We start from the raw sequence: 21,097 nt of genomic DNA, 5'->3' as shown, positions 1-21,097 counted from the left end.
TGGTGCAGGAGCTCAGAGGTAAAGGCAGCCCCTCTGTCCGTAATTAAAACTTGTGGAGCACCATGACGTAAGACGATTTGAGTAACAAAGAACTGGGCTACTTCGGTGGCGGTGCTACCTTGGAAGAGATGCTGTCTCTGCATAACGTGTGAGATAATCAGTGGCTACTATTCTCCACCTTTTTCCGGGGTCTGATGTAGGAAAGGGCCCGAGCAAGTCCATGCCGACTTGTTTAAACACTTGTGAAGGCGGCTCAATTGGCTTGAGGAATCTGGCTGGCTTCACGGGCGGAACTTTGCGGCGCTGGCAATCCCGGCAAGTGCGGACGTAATGCGCAACGTCAGGGCCCAGGCGAGGCCAGTAGTACTTGTCTTGAATTCTAGCTTGTGTTCTAGTAACACCAAGGTGGCCGGAAGCTGGTTCGTCATGGCAGGCGTGAAGAATTTCGTCGCGCAGGTTCACAGGGACGACCAGCAAGTATTGCCTACTGTTCGCGGCGAAATTCTTCTTGAAGAGAACACCGTTTCGTATGCAGAGAGACGACAAAGCTCACCTGAAGGCTTTAGGAACTCTCCTGCTGGTACCTTCAAGGTAACGAATGATGTCGTGGAGGTCGGGGTCGGCGCATTGATGCTCAGCGAAATCGTTGGCATGTATTGCATTCAAGAAGACTTCATCGTCATCAGCAGCGTCGTCCGGAGCTGCTTGCACGGGAGCACGAGATAAGCAGTCGGCGGCTGCGTGTGTGTGACCAGATTTGTAAATGACGGTGAAATCGAACTCTTGGAGTTGAAGGCTCCATCGTGCGAGGCGCCCGGAGGGATCCTTGAGGTTGGCAAGCCAGCATAGTGCGTGATGATCGGTCACTACTTTGAAAGAGCGGCCATAAAGGTATGGTCAGGTATGGTCTGAACTTCGAAACTGCCCACACGATGGCGAGGCATTCTTTTTCAGTAGCAGAGCAGTTTGCTTCTGTCTTCGATAGTGTGCGGCTCGCATAGGCGATGACACGTGGTTTGTCCCGCTGAACTTGAACTAGGACAGCGCCCAAACCAACGTTGCTTGCATCGGTGTGGACCCTGGCGTCTGCAAGCTCATCAAAGTGCGCCAGCACAGAGGGTGACCGCAGGCGGCGTTGAAGCTCTTGAAACGCCATCTGCTGTGGTGGTTTCCACCTGAACGGCACATGCGCCTTTGTCAGATCAGTAAGGGGTGAAGCAATGTTGGAGAAATTCTCCATGAAGCGGCGGTAATACGCGCATAGTCCGAGGAATCGACGAACTTCCTTCTGATCACGCGGCGGTGGAAAATTGGCAATGGCGGACGTTTTCTCGGGATCTGGAAGGACTCTTTCGTAGTTCACGACATGGCCTAAAAACTTTATTTCTTCATATGCAAAATGGCATTTTTCGGCTTTTAGAGTAAGGCCTGATGACGTTATGGCCTGATATACTTCCTCGAGGCGACGCAGGTGCTCCTCGAAAGACGGGGCAAAAACGATGACGTCGTCCAGGTAGACCAGACAAGTTTTCCACTTCAAAGCTGCAAGAACGGTATCCATGAGTCTTTGGAATGTCGCAGATGCCGAACAAAGACGAAATGGCATCACTTGGAACTCGTACAGGCCGTCTGGAGTGATGAATGCAGTTTTTTCGCAGTCCCTCTCGTCTACCTCAATTTGCCAATATCCAGCCTTCAGGTCCATGGAGGAGAAATATCCGGTGTTGCATAAGCGATCCAAGGCATCGTCAATTCTGGGTAGTGGGTACACATCCTTTTTGGTGATGTTGTTTAACCGACGGTAGTCAACACAGAATCATAAGGTGCCGTCCTTCTTCACAAGCACGACAGGTGCCGCCCACGGGCTCCTAGAAGGTCGAATAACGTCGTTGGCGAGTATTTCTTTCACTTGTGTTCTGATAGCCTCACGTTCTTTAGTGGACACTCGATAAGGTGACTGCCGGAGTGGTGGAACATTTTCATCAGTAATTATGCAATGTTTCGCAAGATGCGTCCGCCCGACGCGTGACGACGACGCGAAGGCACCACAGTAGCGATCGAGCAGTTCGCGCACTTTGTCGCGCTGCTCGAGCGGCAGGGTTGGGTTAATGTCGTACTGAACACCAGGAGGTATATCAGGCTCAGTCGTTGAAGCAGTCGTTAAACTGTGCACATACCTAGTTTCACTAAGAGCGTCAATATATGCCACAGTTGTCCCCTTGTTAAGCTGCTGGTGTTCGTTGCTGAAATTTGTGAGAACGTTCACCTTGCTATCTTCGAGGAGGACAACCGCCCTGGCGACGGAAAGTCCTCCGTCCAGAAGCAAGAAATGCTTGCTTTCCACGACACCCTCAACTTGCCGTATGTTCTTTGAGCCGACGGTTATCATTACACTGGAACGTGGAGGCACAGTCACGTGTTCGTCTAGAATGTGCAGCTCCGCTGGGAGAACACTATCGACGGATATGACCTTCTTGGTCGAGAACTTGACGGACTGCGATTGCAGATCAATGACGGCACCATTTTCAGTCAGAAAGTCCATGCCGAGTATGACGTCCTGACAGCACTCAGCTAGCACTACGAATGTTGCCAGAAATGTTTGGCCTTCCACGGTTATCCTCGACGTGCATGTTCCCGTTGGCGTGATCAAGTGGCCCCCTGCACTACGCATCTGTGGGCCGTCCCAAGCAGTTGTGACCTTTTCCGTGCCGCCGCAAAATTTCCACTGAGCACAGAATAATCAGCGCCAGTATCCACCAGCGCGGTTACATCGGCGCCATCGACCGAAATCTCGTAAGTCGGCTGTTACTAGCGTCTTACTTTGAGGATGTCGAGGCATTCGGTCTCGGCTGCAGTGCGTCGAAGGAGTCCGGCATTGAGGAAAGGCGTCGTGGCCACGGAGGGGTACGTGAGGACATCGGCTTGTCTTGAGGCACTTTGTCTGATGAGTCGTCGGTACGGCTAGGGCATTCGGCGTTGTGTGTGAACTGGAACTGTATTGCGGCGATGGAGGATCTTGCACATTTTGTCGTTGAGCAGCCGCAACTCCAGAGGCTGCTGCATCTTGTTTCCCCTATGGGAACTCCGAGACTGGTCTCGTCCTGGAGAACTGTAGCGACAAGGAGATGGTGATCGAGAGAAGCGATGCTGTGCTGAGCTCGCTTGCGAGATGTAGTCCGCGATCTCCTGCGGTCGTTCTCCACACGTCGAACGAGGACAACCGACGGGGAATCCTCGAAGACCCATCTCCTTGTATGGGCAGCGGCGCCAAACATGTCCAGCCTCACCGCAATGGTAGCACACCGGCTGATTGTCTGGTGCTCTCCAGATATCCGTTCTGCGTCGTCCTAGGCGCTGTGGAGAATTCGGCTGGAGAGGTTGACTCCGCATAGCGGCGGAGGCAGGCGCATCGTACCGTGGGTTCGGCTGGGACGGAATGAAACGACGGGTGACAGCGGGGTAGCTGAGATCAGGGTGCTGCGGCTGTACCGGGTCTGGGAGAGGTAGTGGTGTGCTCGTGCTTAAAGCTTGTTGCACCTCCTCGCGAACAAAATCAGCAAGTGTGGCAACCTGAGGCTGTACCTTAGCCGGAAAGAGCTTCACCAGTTCTTCGCGCACAATGGATCGAATTATCTCACATAGAGATTCTGCCGAGTTCATTGTGCCTCCCTCCACAGTGGCCGTGTGCATCGATGCTGTTGGGTGGTCGTACTGTCGGGCCCTCATGTCAAGAGACTTCACGATGGAGCTCGCCTCCTTTATGAAGTCAGTTACAGTCACTGGAGGACTTCGAACCAGGCCGGCGAATAGCTGCTCCTTAACCCCTTTCATCAGGAAGCTTACCTTCCTCTCCTCCGACATGCTTGGGTCCGCACGTCGGAAGAGTCGCTTCATTTCTTCGACTTACACCGTCACGCTCTCATTGGGGAGTTGATGTCGGGCACGCAAAAGCAGGTCAGCCTTCTCCTTGCGTAATGTGCTGTCTTTGAACACTTGGAGAAACTCGGATTTGAACATATTTCACGTTCGAAGGCCAGATTCGTTGTTGATAAACCAGGTCCTCGCGTAGTCTTCGAGGGCGAAAAATAAACATGACGCATCTTGCAGTCAGCGCCCCAGCCATTGTAGATGGCCACCCGATCGTACTGGTCCAGCCAGTCTTCGGCGTCCTCGTGGGGTTGGCCGTGGAAATGCGGTGGCTCACGCTGGTGGTGGAGCAGGACCGGCGGAACTGTAGCTGGGTTGGTATTCATTGTGGGAGCCCTTCGGGGTGGATTAGAAGGGAGTAGTCCAAATTCTGGAGATAGGCCTTGCAATCGTTCTCTTCTTGATCGGCGCGTTCGTCTTCCTGAGCGCTGGCGTCATTGAATTTCATTTAAAACTAGTGCTTGAGCACCCACATAATATGTTATGCAAGATTTTTGCAGAGAGCTTTGAAGAAATCTTGCGGCAGGGAACCTGATGAAACACATGCGATTGCTTATTCATGACATCAAGGAATGCAAGAAGGGTAAATTTATCATCCTGCCTACCATGCAATTTGAGTTACGAGGCTTTGAAATTGCCACTTTGGAACCAGAAAGAGAAGCTTGTATTCCTGTTTCTGAAGTCACAACTTCAACACCCTGCAACTTGGGTTCTATGTTAGGCAGAGCAGTAATTTTAGCCTCTATATTGCATCCATTCATTTTAGGAAAAAGCAATGGCATGCTTTTTGCCATGTTCCTTGCAGCAAAAGTTCTATGAAGCTCTTGGTAAAAAGTTCCATAACATAATAACATAACTGGATATTCATGCGATGGCCAGTTACCGGGATTTACTAATGACTTGCTATCCTGTATTGACGTTGGCAACCAGGTGAATGCCATATTCCGGGATTTTTCTAAAGCTTTTGACCGCGTTCCTCACGACAGGCTACTAACGAAGCTAAATCATCTTAACATTGACACACGTCATTTTATGGATAAAAGATTTTTTGTCATTCCGAACACAGTTCACAAATATAAACCACTGCAATTCCTCTTCTATTCCAGTCACGTCCGGCGTTCCACAAGGGAGCTTGCTTGGTCCATTGCTTTTTCTAATATATATTAATGATTTGCCGAACTGCATCTTGTCCCGTGTAAGACTGTTCGCCAATGACTCTGTTATTTACCGTAAAATTACTACTGAAACTGACCAACAAGCATTGCAGTCAGACTTAAACGCGATTAATGTGGGGTGTTCTGACTGGCAAATGACCCTAAACCATACTAAAACTAAGTGCATGTCATTTACACATTCGTATTCCCGCATTCTAACCTCATATTTTATAGATAACAATATTGTCAAGCTCACTACTACATATAAATACCTAGGAGTAAATTTTCGAACCGATTTAACATGGCATCATCACATCAACATTACTCTTGCAACTGCTAATCGCTCACTCGGAATCGTGAAACACAGACTAAGGCAAGCACCCTCACACTTAAAAAAGCTCGCATACACCATCTTAATCAGACCTAGAATTGAATATGCATGTGCAATCTGGGACCTGAGCCAGGATTACATCATACGTAACATTGAATCCCTGCAAAGCCGTGCTGTCCGCTTCATTTTTTCGGACTATTCCCCGTACACCAGTGGCGGATTAGATCCACTATCACTACGACGAAAACACGTTCGACTATCTCTGCTTCACAAGCTTTATCACCACGATGTTTTGCATGACTTCTTTCAGCCACCTTGCCACATCTTCCCTCGCCATGATCATCCTTACAAAGTCAGTCGCCCAGTCTGTCAGTCGTCGCTTTACGCGCAATCATTCATACCTAGAACCATAAGTGACTGGAACAACCTACCATCAGATATTGCTACCAAAGTTCACCCAGACAAATTTCACAAAATGCTGCATACCCACATCAGAATGTGACGCACCTGTGCACCACTTTACTTTTATAGAGTTAGTAATCCTTCTTTTGTGCTCCCTCGAATACCACTACTTTCTTCCAAATGTTTCTTTTCCATTCTTTTTTTCTTTCTGCGTTGTTTTTGTATTCTTAATCCCGGCTGTTTGAATTTTTACGCTTTCTATTTGCGCTATAGTGTTGTTGTTATTGTTTATTACTGTACTTCAAAATTGTGTCTGTATTTTTTTTTCTTCTCTCTCTTTTCTGTTTCGAGCAAAGTATTGTCAAAGTGCTTCGTGTGTCCTCCCTATGTAATACCCTCCCCGGAGGTCTTTAGGGTATTTGAATAAATATTTGAATAAATATTACATAAGTGCTCAAGCGCAAGTTTTACGTAAAATTAAATGGCTTATTTCGAATCAGTAAGCAAACGCACGTGTTCGTTGACAATTTCATAGTTGTGGCTATGATATTTAAATTTTTTTTAAGACGAGCTTCCCCCTTTAAACGTGGCTCTGCTAAGCGAGGTGGGTACTTTTATAGGGACACTAAAGAGAAATTGCAGTTGGCTTCTGTCATTTGGTTAATGGCTTTCACTTGCAGCTACCATAACAATGCTTAGTTTTGTACTTCTTTTTGATGGAGTGTCGCTCACTGAAGCCCAGAGTGTTGCCAAAGCCTAAACCCCAAACAATATAATGTGAAACGGGCAAGCAAGGGTGGACACCATGCCATCAGCTCCTGCACGAACTTTACCAGTTGCTAGGGGTAGGTTGCTGAGCAGATCAATGCCAAGGCGGGGAAGTCACATGGCCAGACCTTGACACTTTTGTGTTTTGCGTGTTTGCTTCTGCGCATGGAATTGACTTGAGGCGCGGCAGGCTAAAAGGTGAAGAAACAAGCTTTGCACTGTGCCAAAGATAGCGCCGCTCTTTCACGGCACTGTGAAGATACAGGGGGTTGAAAAAATAGATTTTTCTACTGTTTCACGGTATACGTCACCGTTGTGGTTTATAAACTGATGTTTTTTTGGAGCACTTGCTGGTAGATTTCAGCAGTGAAATGTTTGGACAGCTTAGATAACGAGTCCTACAAATGGATACTTTTAATTTTTTGTAAAACCGAAATTTTGTGGTTTTCTGTGGTTTTCTGTGGTTTTAAAGCTGTGCCACCCCTTAAGTAAGCCCTAGTGGCTTCCTGGGCTTTGCTATTGCTACTTTGGGGAGCTTGTCTTCCACACCAACATAAATTCGTACTGTTTGCAACTCTGTTGATGCCTCTCTTGTCACTGCAACGTTGTCCCGTTCATCGCAGTGCCGAGGAAGCATTATGCCGGAGTTACGTCTCATCTGTAAACAGCTAAATCACATAGAAAAAAATGTGGGAACGGGTTCACAAACTAAATGGCAGCTACTCCCCATTTGCGGTTTCTCTTCTAACAGCCCCCCGGTATACTGACAAGTATAAAACAGGCAGACATTTTGGGTAAACGTTGCTCCGCAGTTTCAAGTTCGTTTCAGTATGCAGAATCATTTTTCAGGTCTTAAAACGTAGTCAAACAAAAAAAAAACTGCCAATAATGAGGCTCGTGAACTATTTCAGTTACGCTGCTAGAAATAAACAGAATTCTTTCTTTCTGTATGCGGACAGCATCGGACCCAGTTGAAATACATTATGAAATCCTGATCCGTCTTTCCGAAACCATTTTATGGGCACTGCCATAATTTTAAACCAAAATACGGGTATTAGGAGAAATATCAGTGGCTTGGAAAAAAGTTGTTATTAATGCGTAAGTATTGTATGGCGATGTTTGTGGTTTCGTGTCATCACGATAACGTTAGAACGAATTGAGTTATAAGAAAAAGAATGGTTGCATTAAATAGAGCATCAAAAAAATCTAGCAGGGGAAATCTTGAGGTGCATGTAGGGTAATGTGGGGTAATTAATTAGAGCCAAAAATGTCCAAAAAGTGGGTGTGGCTGAAGCAAAGGTGGCACCAAATTTGAAAGCACCGGAAGTGGGCAGAGCTACAGCATGGTGCCAAATTTGAAAATCGGAAGTGTGAATGGACCGCAGCATGGCGCCAAATTTGAAAACGCGTGGCAAAATGGGCGAACTCAAAATTGGATGAATGGGAAATTGGATGAATTGACAATTCTCTCAATCAGATGATCATTTGACCAGTAGGCGATCAATGCTTAATCGATAAGGGTCAGAGGAAAAGAGGGGCGAAGAGGCGTCAGTGCTTACGCATTCCTCCAATGCAGGTGCCGCAGTGATATCATAATTTTTGTACATATCTTGAAATCTGGAAAGCCGCCCACCTTTCCTGGCAGTTATAGATCCATAGGCCTGACAAGCTTAAGCTGCCTTGCTAATTCTTTTGAAAGCGTTCTAAATGTTAGTTTAATATTTGTACTCTAATACTGTGAACTTGACATCCATCAGTGTGTGTGGAAGGTTTTATCTTCGGTGGTGGTGGTTTTTTTTCTGTCAAGAAACCATTTCTTAGTTGTAGACATAGCGCCGCTGTATGTGCCGTCGTCATTGCAGCCCCTACCCGGCGCTGTGCACTGCGGAGAAGCCGGAACGTCTGCATGGCTTTATCCGGCGAATATGCCACTATTTCAAATTCTAGCAGAGAAAAAAAAGACTTCATATTTTTTATGTGCGAGTTTTTCACATTCAGCTACTTTAAGCCCATCGAGTTCTAAGACTAAAATCTCTTCATTTGCCCTTTAATGTACTCAAAGTGCCCTAGCAGTTTATTTTTCCAGGAAGGCTGAATGCCATACATGCGAATAAATAGCCATTAGATGCATTTACCCTGCACCATCATGTTTAGTGTAAAAAAAGTGCCATTGCACCACGAAAAATTCATTGGACCTTTTTGGCTGTAACCTTCAAATCGAATGTGACTACTTAAATCGGTGCATAGCTAGTTCACTTGACCTGTTAGGATCTTTTCAACTGATTATAATGGCATCATGGTCGTTGATCAAAATGGTTGTTTCATGCCAGTCTGCAAAGGCAGCACACGTTCTAGCAAATCTTGGATCTGCTTTTGCGTCCGGCGCTTTGTGTTCATATTTCGCTGATTTCTGAGTTGAGAGTTCCCACAAAAGCTTCTTTGTGGGGTTGTTTCTTTGTTGTGAGATGAGGAAGTACAATAAAACACTTTTTTATTAACTGAAGCCCACCTGCTCTTTGTTCTCTAATTCTTATATACCAATATCTGTGATATACTTTCTTTTCATTAGCACGTTGCTCAATACAGACTGGCCCAAAAGGGCCACGATATTTGGAAGGCGCAGGTATGGAAGAAATGGGGGTGTTTAAAATCAAATTTTGGGTGGCCATAGTGCCTCCATCGCATTTCTGACTACAATAAAATAAAAGCTACGAAATATGGTAACAAAGGCTTCACACATTTATTAACCAGACGCAGTTGAACACAAGGGAAATTACATTTGAGGCACATTTTAGTGACTAAAATAGGATGACTGACATCAAAGCCCTCTGAATGCATGGAGGTGGTTGGATTGAAAAAAAATTGGTGTTCAACAGACTTGTTAATAGCAATGACATGGATTCTGTGCACTGTTGCTGTAGAACTACTGCTGCATTTTGATGCTGTGTTACATCAGGCATTCTTTTCTTTGCTTGCCACTGTCTTAATAGGATTTCGACCGTGTTTGTGTGCCTTCCAGTTTGCAGGTCCTGTATACTGAAGCACCTCGAAACCGGTCACACGTGTCCTGTCTGTGATCTCCGACTTTCCAAGAACAACATGGAGAGCCATCTCATGTGAGTGCCCCAGTTCCACGTTTGCAAGTGCCACGGCCACCACATTGTGTGCGTGGTGAAATTTTGCGCCAGCTTACAATGTCTCTTCGTGCTTGTTTTTTCTCTACAGGAGAGATGACATCTTGCAGAACATCGTGTACAAGACTGTTCCAGGACTCTATCAGAGTAAGGGCCCATTCGTTCGTTTTGAAATGCAAGAGACACTTGTGTGCCAGGCATCGCTAGGACTAAAGAGTTTCAGGTGCTCGGAGATAATCCAGAGTCTTTTAATACTATGGACACTATCTTGCTCTCTCAGGTGTCCATCGCGAGTGAGGCGGTCACTGTGCCTTTCTCTTCAAAATAACGGGTTATTATTTATGCTCAGTTGCATGCATGCTTTGCAGAGAGGAACGGTAGCAAAAAAGTAAAAAAATTGGAGCACAGAAAACAGAGCTATTAATACTAGTCAAAAGGGCATGTCAGCAAGAGCAGTTGTATTATTGGGGATTGGGGAAGATCCGCAGAACCTTCAGCACGTTTTTCCTTCCTGCTTGCTGTTCATACGAATGTACATCACCATTCTTCAAATGCGCTCACATCCTGCGTTGTGAAGTTGTTTCTGATTGTCCCTTCCTGTCCTTTTTGTTCATGCACTTGGGTTGTCTTTAGGGCATGTTTATGTGACTGAGAGTGCAGATGTGATTAGTGCTTGAAGGTCTTGTCCTGGTTACTTTAGTTCGAGGGTTTTCAATCTTGTTACAGCCCAAAGGTTTTCAAAAGGTGCTGAGGAGTCCCACGCTTCTTGGCTTTCATCACTCTCTGCCTGACATGCATGCAGAAAGGAACATGCAAAAGCAGCACCCATGCAGAAGCAGCACCCCTAAACACAAGATTCAGATTCAATTAATAGTTACTGAGCATCTAGTGAAATAGTCTCCTATAAGCAGTTACAGTACGATTGCAGTAGCCGACGGGTAATTCGGACTCCAATAATTCAGACTTGTAGGATATTTCAGACCTCGATGAGGCACCATCAGTCACCCCATAGAAGTGCATACATATTCGCGACGGATATTTCGGACTTCAAAAGTCCGAAAGTTCAATTTTTCGGACTAATTTCAGTCGCCTACACGCCAAAATCGGCCATCTTATCGGCTTTTCACCGGCGCAAAAGGCGCCATCTTAGATTGAGGTGGATTTACGCTGCAGTTCGATTGGCTTGACATACTTTCGGTATCTAATTGTTGCCAGTAGAGGTCCCTGCGATCTCTGACACTTCGAGGTGGCAGCCGTATTGTCATCGCCGTCAACTTGCTTTTGTCACCGTCACCGACGTTGTCGCAGGCAGTTATCGCTTATCCCATACGTTGAAAATTGGTTGTTGGGGGAAGGAAATTGTGAGGAGCTATCTCACATCTTGGCAGGAAGGGATAAAGGAGGGACCGAGAGAAGAAAAGGAGAAAGAAGGGCTGTAATGGAGGGCTCCGGGTTAATTTCGACGATCCAGAGATCTGTAACGTGCACTGACATCGCACAGCACATGGGCTCCTTTGCGTTTCGCCTCCATCCAAACACGGCCACTGTGGTCGGGTTCCAAACCGGGTACACCGGATCAGTAGCCGAGCGCCTAACCACTGAGCCACCGCGGCGGGTTTCATACGTTCGCCATTCGCCGTTCTGTCACTGGGGTTTCTGTGACCGCGTTGACCGAGTGGCGCTCAGTCTTCACGAAGTTACATCTGTTCGCCGTTTTGTGATTGCGTCATGCGGTTCCACCGCTTTGAAGAAAAGTGCCTTATCTTTGCGTGTGTTTGACGAGCGGTGTGGTGCGCACTCGGGTTGTGAAGAACATGGCCCTGCCGGGTCCATCAAAGAAACGTGGAAAGCATTCCAACTAAACGCGGTGACCTTGCCATCTAGCGTGTACAGTGAAAGCACGACTTTGGCACAAATACATGCGCAAATCGTTGCCAGCAAGAGAAATTCGGCGCAAGGTAAAATCAGTGACATTTTTAAGCCGATTTCATCTCAATGAAGTGATTTTTTTGTACTTCACTGATTTTTTGGATTGTTCGTTTATTCGGACCATTTTTCGGGTCCCTTCGAGTCCGACAAATCGGTCGGCGACTGTAGTCCCAAAATATAGTGGGTCCTAGAAGAAAAAGGTGAAAAAAAAAGAGAAAGCCCTCCAAGGGAGTCAAGTGTTTTGCGGAAGCCACTTTGACTGCCCTCACTTTAGTCCACTGATTGATACACAGCCCAGGAGGAAATTCCTTGCTCCAATAACTGATCTCTTGTGTGTCCTACGCATGTGGCCGCAGAGGAGATGAAGCGTCGACGGGACTTCTACAGTTCCAAGGGCAACAAAGGTGAGTTGATTGCCGATTTTTCAGCATGTCTCTGGCTTGTTGGCTAGCTATGATCTTTTACCATATATGGGCCAGTACTCTTTAGGTGTCCAGAGGTGGACAGACTCAGATGGGTGTGGCCTAAATTGGCTGTGTTCCCTTGCTCCAAAAAAACATGGTGAACGCAGCCACCTATCTCGGATTACATTAGGTGCACTGAAGTGCCCATGGCCTTCAAACTCAAACACAGCTGCCTGTTTCTACTTTCTAATGCTTTAACCTAAAATGTGTGTATTTATAGAATATATTTTGTGCCATGGTGCTCTTTGGCCACAGGTGCCTTTGCACCTTAAAAATTCATACATGATCATCATCATCATCATCGTAATTTATAATGCAAGTCTTGTGGTATTTGCTTTTGCACTGCGGTTATTGGACCTATTGGAAGAACTGCAGTTTCAGTCAAGAGGTTGCAACATTAAGACGTGTGAGCTGTCACTGGGAAGCTGTCAGCTCCACATTTTTGGGGCGGTAACCATTCGACGCAGACCAAAGTGAACATGTCCGCTTAATGGCTGCTTCAGAATATGGGTCCCGTTGTTTTCTAGCTGCTAAGCATGATTCCTAGTGGGCCTGGGTGTGTTTGAGTAAAATTGGGAAGTGCAAGAAATTATTTTCTCCAAAGATTTCAATGCACGCTGAAAAAACCCCATTTTTGCGAGCACTAGAAAAGTCCCTGGCAGCCAGGCAATAAATAGAGTACTTTTGACCCTTTAACTGATTGAGAATGAAAGGGAGGCCACTTTGCAAACTGGCTCAGTGCACTTGCATGGAGTGTGGAGTGTACGAATCTACATTACCGCGTCACACCCATATTAAGCAGCACTGTCGTATGTCGGGAGGCTTCACTGCACAAACAGCAAACAACATGTGACGAGTGCACAGTTTCGGCGCACCAGAAGAATGGAGCCATGCGGACACAAACGAAAGAAATGCTCTGAAGTGGCGAGAGAAAAAAAACGGAGCAAAAGGAAACATCAGTGATGTGCCAGTCACCATCATGCTCAGCTGGATTAGCTTGGTTCACAGATGCTGGCTAATCGAGTCGCTGTCGTCGCAGACTGGTGCGAAGCTCAGAAAGCTAAACCAAAACTATGCAGTCGACTGTTTTCGGAGACTGAGCTGTTCATTCGTCGTCAGGCCTGCTGTTGCATGCACTTCAGAGGTGCTCAAGCGACTTTGCAATACGGAGCACATGTTTAGAGTAGGGTTGATTCGATAATCCGATGATCTTGATTTGAATTGAATTGATCTTTTGCTGTGCCAGTAATACCTGTATGCAGCCCCCCTTTGGGAGCCCAACCAAATTAACCGGTGTGAGATTCGTAGTGCCCGAATTAGGGAACATCTGACACCATAGACTTACAGGGACGTTGGCCGGGAGCAAGTCAACAGTTCAAATTATCCGGATTCCTGAATTAACAGGGGTCGAATTAACGAGCTTTTACTGTAATACAAGCGAAGCAGCAACCTCTTCTGTCGCAATTGCGTCATAAAACTTTTTCCGGTTTCTTTTTGGGAAACTCAGCCTTCATATTACAGTTGTGACTTTACTACACTCGGGTTAATAAAGTAACCAGTGCTTTGGTATACAGTAGCCGACGGGTAATTCGGACTTGTAGGATATTTCGGACTTCGATGAGGCACCGTCAGTCACCCCACAGAAGCGCATACATATTCGGGATGGATATTTCGGACTTTGAAAGTCCGAAAGTTCGACTTTTCGGACTAACTTCAGTCGCCTGCGGGCCAAAATCTTCCATCTTATTAGTTTTCTGCCGGTGCAGAAGGCGCCATCTTGAATTGAGGTAGATTTACTCTGCAGTTGGATTGACTTGACATACTTTCGGTGCCTCATTTTTGCCAGTAGAGGACCCTGCGATCTCTGCCACTTCGAGGTGGCAGCTGAATTGTCATCGCCGTCAACCTGCTTTTGTCACCAACGTTGTTGCTTAGGTTGAAAATTGGTAAATTAGTTTTGGGGGGAAGGAAATGGCGTAGTATCTGTCTCACATCTCGGCCGACCGTGCTGTAATGGAAGGGATAAAGGAGGGAGTGAAAGAAGAAAGGCAGAAAGAGGTGCCGCATTGGAGGGCTCCGGAATAATTTTGACTACCTGGGGATCTTCAACGTGCATCGTACATCACACAGGCGCCTTATTGTTTCGCCTTCTTCAAATCGCTGCGCCGCGGTCGGGTTCGAACCCAGGTACTCCGGATCAGTAGACGAGTGCCCTAACCATTGAGCCACCGCGGCAAGTAAAGTTCGCCATTCGCCGTTTCGTCACTTGAGTTTCTCTGACCGCGTTGACTGAGTGGCGCTCAGTCTTCACGAAGTTACATCCGTTCGTCGTTTTGTGATTGCGTCTGGCGGTTCCACGTCTTTGAACGAAAAGTGCCTTGTCTTTGCGTGTGTTTGATGAGCAGTGTGGTGCACACTCGGGTTATGGACAACATGGCCCCGTCGGTGCCGCCGGGTCCGTCAAAGAAGCATGGGAAGCATTCCAACTAAACGCCGTGACCTTGCTGTCTAGAGTGTACAGTGAAAGCACAACTTTGGCACAAATACACAGGCGCAAGTCATCGCGAGCAAGAGAAATTTTCCGCAAGGTAAAATCAGTGACTTTAAGCCGATTTCATCTCAGGAAAGTGATTTTTTTTTTACTTCATGGATTTTTCGGACTGTTCCATTATTCGGACCATTTTTCGGGTCCCTTCGAGTGCGAAAAATCGGTCGGCGACTGTACAAAGCTCTGGTGACGGTTACTGTAACAGTGTCCAAGAACAGTGAAGCAGCTGTTTTCAGGCAAAACGCTTTGTATCCTTCGTTACCTTAAGTACTTGTGCAGTGTACTTATGCTTTTTTTTTGTTCATTTCATTGCAGGGGACCAAGCATCACTGAGTCCCGAAGAGAAAGGTGAATTGGACAGTTCGAGCTCTGGACGCATCATCTTCACTCCTGATGAAGCCTTCAGTCTTTCTCTGGAGTACAAGCCTATGTAAGTGGGCCTGTCCTGTTGGAAGCAGAGTATGCTATCTCTGTGGCATAATGTTGCGGAATTGTTTTTCAGTTCGTGGTGTACAAAGAAGAAATTATTCGTTCAAGGTTTTTTTGTCTGCGAGCAAAGTAAAGAATGTAAAATTTGAATCATTCTTGGTTAGGCCCCTAGCTACACTGTTCGTATTCAATTCGATTTAAAAAAAAAAAGGCACTATTCAAGCACGCCTACTTTCCACTTAAAGTTTTCTTGATTGGTTCCAACATTTGCTGTCTGCTTTCCATTGTGGTGTTGTGCCATATGATTCTGCTTAGCAGTAATTCCAAACTAGAGGAAGCAAACTTGGTCGCAAGAGGTTAGCGGTGTCATTTGGGGTCCTCTTCAATTCTTGAGTCTCGTTAGTGCATTTATCTCTCATTTAAAATGCTGCAAGGGCCTGCAGTTCCTTGCTGAGTGCTACAGCTTGCGTGTCAGCGGGCAAATTTAGTGTCACTTTCAGTGAGTGTACTTTGCCTGGCATAGTGTCACTTTGGCATGTCACGTCATTTGCTACATTGGGAAGGGGAGTGCTGTTTGTTGCTTCATGCGCTGAACAACAGTTTTAAGCGTGTTCTGGCTGAGGGGTAAAACAATTACTCAAATCGCTTCGAGGTGAGTGCATATTTCAGTTACTGTCCTTCTGTTGTGTGACACTGCAGAAGCGTCCCCTAGAGGTGTAAGTCGCTTGTCGAAAGTGACACGATCTGCTTGTGTTACGGGTCTAAGTCTCTATAGAAGAAATGAGTGGTTGGCCAGCCAGAGTGGACATACTCATGGTATCTGGCACTTCAAAGTCCTCTCTGCACAGAAATGGTACACATGCTACGTAAGGAATGAAAGCTCTGTAATGGGGTCAAATCCCAGTCAGTGACTACGCATCAGTGGAAGTGAAATGCAAAAATGCCCACATGCTAATTTACATTAGCGCACATTTAAAGAACCTCAGGAGGTTGAATTAACTTAGATCTCTTTACTGGGGCACCTGTCAAAGTCTATGGGCAGCTTTGGGATGTTAAACTGCACATACCATACCGTACCATATCTCGTGGCGTAGACGAAGAGAAATAAAGTTTAATTACTGGAGCAGCAGCTAGTGCGCTGTCAGAATATGGCAGCTTGCCATTACTGCTGTACCACTGGTTCAACTAGTTCTGCTAGGCGCAAGCCATGGCTTACTATGTGCTTGTCTTGTCATGCACAGTGCAGGCGAAGTTGACGCTATTTGGGCCTGGTTATACAATAGAGATGCAGCGAGAGCAGTAGGCGAAGATGTTTAGTTTGTGGGATTTAGTTACAAACCCGTACCGTAGTGTTAATTGAGTGGCACTTCGCCCACATATTACGGGTTCGGGCCAGAGCAAGCTGAGTGCATAGCCAGCGTTCACCGCGAGCCTGCGCTCTAGCTCCGAAGGAAGAAAGGCGCAGTTATTTGAGAGCACAAATGTTTATTACATAGGAAGCTGCATTACATAACACTGCACTGATCCCCAGACCCCATTATACAACCCATAGCCCAGCATCAGCACCCGAAAGCGGGCCCGCGGAGCCATGTGTGCAAAGCAAAGACTACATACGTGCATGACGGCACAGCTAAGGGCGATCGCACGCCGCCCGGACAACCAGAGGGTTAGCTACATTGCGTGCAGCACAACACAAGGGAGGATGGGGAATGTGCGGAGCACATCTTGACGACACAGGCCGCACGTCGATGGCTCATCGCGCGTCGTCACCGGCAGTGGCCAGTAATGACGGAGAACCAGCCAAATCAGGCCCTCCCAAATCTGGAGCGCGTCAGCGCCGCACAGGCGTGCGACATGACTCCAGCAGTTCGGGCCTGGACTCAAGCATACGTACTAGGTGCAGAGGTTAAACCGCCTGCGCTCTTTGTCCCCTGGCAAAGGCCGGGGCACCTGGGAGGCGAAATCTACGCACCCTTCTGCTGCCTGAGTCGGTGGCGATCTCCCCGCTCATTTCCCGCTCGGGCCTCTCTCCGAAACAACGCCCTCCAGCTGTCACTGGGAGTGACCCAATGGGGACGGGAAGTCGAAGCGGGAAGAACCGAAGGGAGGGTTATTTACAGCGGTTCTTCAAAAGAGCTTCCCTCAGAAATGAGGACAGCCATCACGGCTGCCTGCATTCAGCTCGCGGACACCCTGCGGGGGGTGTCTCCAACAAGCAAAACGGCACCAGCGAGCGCGCACTCCGATCGCTCAAGAAGCCCAATTCCCACAAGTTGTACGAATGTATCTCAGCTCTAGTTTCTTTTTATTTTTTGTCTTCCCAGTGTCGCAGTAAAGACTGAGCCCGAGGGATCTGGACCTGGACCAAGTGGCCAAGTGTTCAAGGTGAACAATAACTTTGTTTTAAGAGCGCAGCTTTTAGGCGCCTGTTCCTGTGTTTCATTTCATAGTAGTCGTAGTCGTCGGCATTGTTGTCGTAACTGCTTATCCAAGTAGTAAAGCCCTTCAATGAACTAAAAGTAATGACATCTCCTTCTATGCCGGTGCTCCTTCTCTCGGCTCCTCCCGGGCGCCGACGGTGGCGGCACCTAGGCAGGGGGATGCTAGCAGACGCTCCCAATGCTAGGCCTTAGGCGCACAGTAGACCGTGTGTGCGTTTTCTGCCTTGGCTGTGGTCGAAATGAGATCATGGCATAGGAGATTAAGAAATTATATACTCAAATAACTGCCCCGAGCAACGTTGCACTGCTTTATCGACTTATTTTTGTACTGTGATCACTTTGATAGCGGTGCATGCGCAGTAGAGGTGGCGGCGCGGTCGAGCTCGCAGACCGTCCTCAGAGTTGGTTCCCCAACACTCGCGCTTTGGCGCGCAGTGGATCGCGCGCCCGAATCAATTCTTCGTGGCATTTTGTGTCACAATGAGATCATGGCATGGGCGATTCAAAAATTATAGTTACCGAAACAACTGCCCCGGCCCGTGTTGCACTGCTTTATCGGAACTTTTTGTACTGCGATCGCTTTGCTCGCGGTGCACATGGTGCAAGTGGCACGCGCGAGCGAGTTCGCGGCACTGCAGTGAACATCCTCGGAGTGTTGTTCTTGGACCAGCGTCTTTTTCCCAATCTTATTCAAAACTTAACTCCGCCAAGAGGAAGTGGACTGATCGACATACGACCAGACTTGTGGCCTAGGCTTTATTTGAATGGATGGCGGTGTAATGCTACCGTAATATTTTCTCTCAAAGGCGCGTTTGCTCGTGCAGTTGGCTGTGCGTAGGCACCTACTCATCTTAATTTTTTTTTCAATGCTGGAAGTCTTAGCTGTTATTTCGGATTTACTATTTCTCGAACAGCTCGCGGGCTAACGTAATGATCCGACCGATGGTAGTCCCTTATTGTTTGTAAATAGGAGAATACAGTGCCTTAGTTGCGCACTGTAATATGGTTGCGAGCAGAAGAATTTTGATGTGGGGTTAATCGTTTGGGTTGAGTAGCAGCAATCAAAAAAGGCTTTTAACAGCTGCTTCGCGCACAGCTACGGATCTGCATGACTCACTAGAATGTTGTTTGTTTAGGTGATTGTCGTCTTGGATCAGCATATGCATAACGCGCAGCAGGCCGCAGTTAATTAATCGCTTTCGGAATTCAAGCGGTGAAAAGCCAAAACTCGAATTTACTCAGCCATCTTTGAACCAAGTAGTTTGACACAAAAATTGAAAACACAAGGAGAAAATGTATGCAACTACGTTTAACGGAGGTCCTCGCTTGCATTCTCAAGTATTATCCACGCACATATGGAATATTCAAGCAATAGCTGCCGTTACTGTGCCTAGGCACAGTAACAACCGATTTTGGTCTGAACCCTACTAGAACAAATACTGTCAGCAATGCGCGTAACCTGAAAGCTAGGACCTGCACCGAGAGCTGCATGAACAACGTTGCTGAAACAGCGAGAACCGCCACTTTAGTACCGAGTTCATGAGCGAAGGAGTCCAACTGCAGCAAAATGAATACGCCCAGCGATGTGCAACATGAACAGCGTCACTCAAACAGTGAGAACCGCCTCTTTAGTATCGGGTTCGTGAGCGAAGGAGTCCAACTGCAACAAAAAAAATACGTCCAGCGATGCGCGCAGCCTGAAACCTAGACCTGCATAGCGAGTAGCGTGTACTGCGGAGCTCACACAACATGAAGCGCAGGTTTTGAGCCGAGCCCGCGAACGAGTCCGACTACAACCAAACCAATACACCACGTAATGCCCGCGACATCAGAACTACACCTGAAGAGCCTGGCAGAGGCAGCAGCGTGAGCGGTGGGGTTAGGACAATGAGATGCACGGCTTTCATAGCCCACGAGCGAACGAATCCATTTACAACCATGCAAAACGGCATGAAGACTGCAGTCGCTCGCACTTCACTCCAAATCCTGCGGGAAAAAACGCGACAACTGAAGAGCGGCCACTCAAATCGGAAAGACGCGGATCCAGCACATTATCAATGCTTTCCTGGCTGATCTTACGAAGCGAAACCTTTCAGCGAGCCGCATTGTCTTTTCCGGACGTAATGACAAAAAAACATTTCTCACTGCCTCTTCGTTTGGTCAACCGTAAGCGCAACAGAAGCTTGGTGTTGCCGCAGCACGTAGACATCGTCAAAGCTGGAGAAATGCTTTCTGCCAAAACTTTGTCGCCCAAAAAGAAAACAAAGCGTGATTTCTACCCGCGACAATGGCGCCGGCGTCTGCTGCGGAGCCAGAAAGCGCACGCTAACACATGACCACGATGCCTCGGCCAATGGGAGGCTCGGTTATCGAGCGGCGCGCTAGGAGAGGAGGGAAGCTGGAAAGTTCGAAGGTTTTCGTTACTTTTGCTTCATTGAGGGGCTTTACCAAGTAGTAGGGTGAAAAGCCATTTGGATGGTTGCTGCCCCGTGAAGATCGCTGAGGATGGCTAGCAGTGTAACACACCACCTGCCAGGCAGGCTTGTAGAGGCAGAGCCAAATGCCACGTGCCGAAAGAAGAAGACGAAGATGCTCGAGCACCAAAATGACTCCAGGTTCTCTCTGAACCGAGAAGAGCTGCGCTCAGATTTCGCATTGTCGACCACCGTAATCATCTGTCAATTTTTTGTGCATGTTTAAAGAGCAATGACTGAAAACATCAGTTGTTTGTGAGTGGCACCATAAATGTACCGAGTTACGAAGACTATGTTTGCGGTGTATAATGTAGAGTGGATGCAACTGAAACACTTTTTGCTCTAAGACAGTGAGAGCGAAAAAAAAAAAAGTTTTTCCCTGTTGCCTTTTTTTTGGAACAGGAGCCAGCCAAACGATACCTCAACTGCCCAGCGGCTATGACGATTGCCATGCTTCAGAAGTTTATTCGGATGAAGTACAGCATCAGTGCCAGATACAAGGTGGGTGGACGAGAAGTGTCGTTCAAACTGTTAACGATTGCATGCGGACTTGATGCTTCACATGTATACTTTCACTTTTTAACCCACCACGGTGGGTTGTGATGCTCGGCTGCTGAACCGAAAGATGCAGGTTTAATCCTGGCTGCGGAAGTCGCATTTGAATGGAGGGGAAATGCTAGAGGCCCGTGTACTGTGCAATGTCAGTGCACGTTAAAGGGGCTCTTAAACACCTTCTGAGGAGAGTACATAGACTCGCTCAGTCACTGCATTCTCTCGTCATGAACACCCGGGCCAAACAATGCACTTCCACATGCAGCAGAGAACTTCACTCCTGCCACCGGTTGGCCCGGTATTGCACTGCCTCCGGGATCGGCCTTGTCTTTAGCGTGTCTTTACTATCCTGTCTTTCTATCCCATCTTTCAACTCTCCTACTATCTGCACGTGGTAGCAATTGTGGCTCGTCTTGAGCCAGTGAGCAGGCCTGTGCACTTTCCTTTTCTTTCTTCCTGGCAACAACAGACAGAGAACTCACAATCATGCATGAAAGTTAGAGAGTCCTTTCCGCAACTGTTCATGCTTGCGTCCTCCTCAGTT

The 21,097-nt window shown here is 47.4% G+C and overlaps 1 protein-coding gene across 1 annotated transcript in view; it reads left to right on the top strand.

The window, feature by feature from the left end:
* Nucleotides 1-21,097, top strand: part of LOC144133012 (uncharacterized) — a 44,019-nt gene that overhangs the window by 6,897 nt on the left and 16,025 nt on the right. Inside the window, exons 3-8 of the mRNA XM_077665799.1 lie at nt 9,602-9,698; nt 9,808-9,863; nt 12,002-12,049; nt 14,973-15,087; nt 17,411-17,471; nt 20,404-20,502. Of these exons, the coding sequence (XP_077521925.1) occupies nt 9,602-9,698; nt 9,808-9,863; nt 12,002-12,049; nt 14,973-15,087; nt 17,411-17,471; nt 20,404-20,502 (476 nt within the window). The remainder of the gene's footprint in view (nt 1-9,601; nt 9,699-9,807; nt 9,864-12,001; nt 12,050-14,972; nt 15,088-17,410; nt 17,472-20,403; nt 20,503-21,097) is intronic.

This window comes from Amblyomma americanum, chromosome 5 (assembly GCF_052857255.1).
Source record: "Amblyomma americanum isolate KBUSLIRL-KWMA chromosome 5, ASM5285725v1, whole genome shotgun sequence".
In the NCBI taxonomy this organism is placed as follows: domain Eukaryota; kingdom Metazoa; phylum Arthropoda; class Arachnida; order Ixodida; family Ixodidae; genus Amblyomma; species Amblyomma americanum.
Note: the sequence above shows the minus strand (reverse complement) of the source record. Positions and strands in the feature narration are given on the sequence as shown.